We start from the raw sequence: 2,500 nt of genomic DNA on the forward strand, positions 1-2,500 counted from the left end.
AGAGACAGAGAGAGAGAGAGAGGAGAGAGGAGAGGAGAGAGAGAGAGAGAGAGAGAGAGAGAGTGAGAGGAGAGACAGAGTGAGAGGAGAGAGAGTGAGAGGAGAGAGAGAGTGAGAGAGAGACAGAGTGAGGAGAGAGAGTGAGAGGAGAGAGAGAGTGAGAGTGAGAGAGAGAGAGAGAGGAGAGAGAGAGTGAGAGGAGAGAGAGAGAGAGAGAGAGAGAGAGAGAGAGAGAGAGTGTGACTGAGTGAGAGAGAGAGAGAGAGAGAGAGAGAGAGAGAGAGAGAGAGAGAGAGAGAGAGAGAGAGAGAGAGAGAGAGAGAGAGAGAGAGAGAGAGAGAGAGGAGAGAGAGAGAGAGAGAGAGAGAGAGAGAGAGAGAGAGAGAGAGAGAGAGAGAGAGAGAGAGAGAGAGAGAGAGAGAGAGAGAGAGAGAAAGAGAGAGAGAGAGAGAGAAGAGAGAGAGAGAGAGAGAGAGAGAGAGAGAGAGAGAGAGAGAGAGAGAGAGAGAGAGAGAGAGAGAGAGAGAGAGAGAGAGAGAGAGAGAGAGAGAGAGAGAGAGAGAGAGAGAGAGAGAGAGAGAGAGAGAGAGAGACTTCCGACACACTCTCGCGATACTTGCACATAAATCTTAAGCTTCTACTTTGCATGTCATCATCATAAAAGGACCCGGTATTACGAACCCGCAGGTATACAAACCCCAGGGTCGTTGTGTAAGTCCTAAGTAGCATCTAAAAGAATATTATTCATGGCCTCTTTCTTTCTACTCTTTGTCCACGTGTCTGAATATCGTATTTATCATTGGTATCTTTATTTGCATAGTTTCGCTCCAAAATTCTAACAAATCTTGAAGTGAAATTCAAAATAAATACAAACGTCTAACACAGCAATAGTTTATCTATATGAATATTTAGAAAAAATATTCATCCGCCTTTCTTTTTAAAATAAGAAGCCAATAGGTCTTGTCTACTAATCTTCCTAATTGGATAATACATTGAGTGGCTAAAGTCTTCAACCCTGGACTTCGTTCTTGATATCAACCTTCAGATTTTGATTCCTAGACTTCTAGGTTCCGTTCCATACTTACCAACTGTCAGATCAGGCTTTCAATCTTGTCAATTCTCAGAAACCGGATTTCGATCTTGTCAATTCTCAGATCCGGCTTTTCGATGTGATCAACTTTCAGAGCCAGCCTTTTGTCCATTTTTAGATCAGGCTTTTGATTTCGTCAACTCAAATCTGACTGTTGTTTCCGTCGCCTCTTACACGCGTTCCTGATTCCTCTTTCCCCTTCTCAGCATCCACCTCAACGCTCCTCCTTGAGCGACTCACTTCCTTAGCACACTCGGTTCCGGAGGAGGAGGATGCGTCGCGCGATTTGTCTGTCGGCAACGCCCTCCCCGACGCCCTTCCTTCCGACGCCCAGGAGGAAGAAGGCCCTCAACTCACGCGTCTTTCCACACGTGAGAAATGCTGCAGATGGTGTAGGCCTTCGCGCATAGTCTCGGGGACTTTCCTTCTGCTTTCCCCCTCTTCGAGCTGACAAACGATTTATATGGTTGTGAAGGAAGGGGAGACTTCGTCTATGTGTGTATTTTGTTTATGATCTACAGCGCAATGTAAAATGTCTTCGTGCGGGTAGAAGAGGTGGGTTGCATGTATATTTACATATATACATGCATGCATGTATGTATGTACAGTACGTGTGTGTGTATGCAATATATATATATATATATATATATATATATATATATATATATATATATATATATATATATATACATACGTTTGCATCTGTGAATTCACGGACATATATTTGTCTATGTACAAAGATACAAACACATACCCTGTCTATTTCTAACTCGGCCCGACTCCCTCGCCTCGCGCACCACGAGGCAAGAGTAATCGCGACGCAGGCGCTGGAGCAGAGTTTACGACCTGCTAAATTACCTCCTCCCGTTGTCACATATTCCTCTACTCAGCAAATATTTGCCTGCAACGGAGTCTTCGCTGGAAGCTGTAAATTCGATCCTTGAATCACTGGTGCATGGATGTGTTTCGCATTCCGTGTTACAATGCAGTTCAGGACATTTTGTCGTTAGTTGGGCACAAAATCTACCACTCCCATCTACCTCTAAAAGGTCGTTAGATCTACCAATAAGCAAGACTACATTTATCATACTTCACAAACAGCTCTCTCTCTCTCTATCCCACTTGGACAGGGGCTGAGGAAGCAACAGGAGCTGAGCAACCCTCTCGGGCAACCTAAGAATTAAGAAAAAAAATAACTACGGGCTAAAATAAATATAAAATATAAAAAAGGGAGAAAAAAACTAACCTCATCCCCCGTTACGGAGAACTTTTTTATTTTCTTCTTTCTATTTAGCTTTGATTTCTTTCTGTCTATGTTTGTGTTGCCATACCTTTGTTGTCTCCCTGAGTATGGCGACTTCTCGAGATAACTGCTCGTTTTCCGAGAGCAAGCTGTCGCGCGTCCCTTGC

At 43.9% G+C, this 2,500-nt stretch overlaps 1 protein-coding gene across 1 annotated transcript in view; it reads right to left on the reverse strand.

The window, feature by feature from the left end:
• LOC113815960 (golgin subfamily A member 4) overlaps window positions 1-2,500 on the reverse strand; it is a 306,648-nt gene that overhangs the window by 83,478 nt on the left and 220,670 nt on the right. The window contains exon 4 of the mRNA XM_070129428.1: window positions 2,422-2,500. This exon is cut by the window's right edge and continues 38 nt beyond it. Coding sequence (XP_069985529.1) covers window positions 2,422-2,500 — 79 coding nt within the window. The remainder of the gene's footprint in view (window positions 1-2,421) is intronic.

This window comes from Penaeus vannamei, chromosome 14 (assembly GCF_042767895.1).
Source record: "Penaeus vannamei isolate JL-2024 chromosome 14, ASM4276789v1, whole genome shotgun sequence".
In the NCBI taxonomy this organism is placed as follows: domain Eukaryota; kingdom Metazoa; phylum Arthropoda; class Malacostraca; order Decapoda; family Penaeidae; genus Penaeus; species Penaeus vannamei.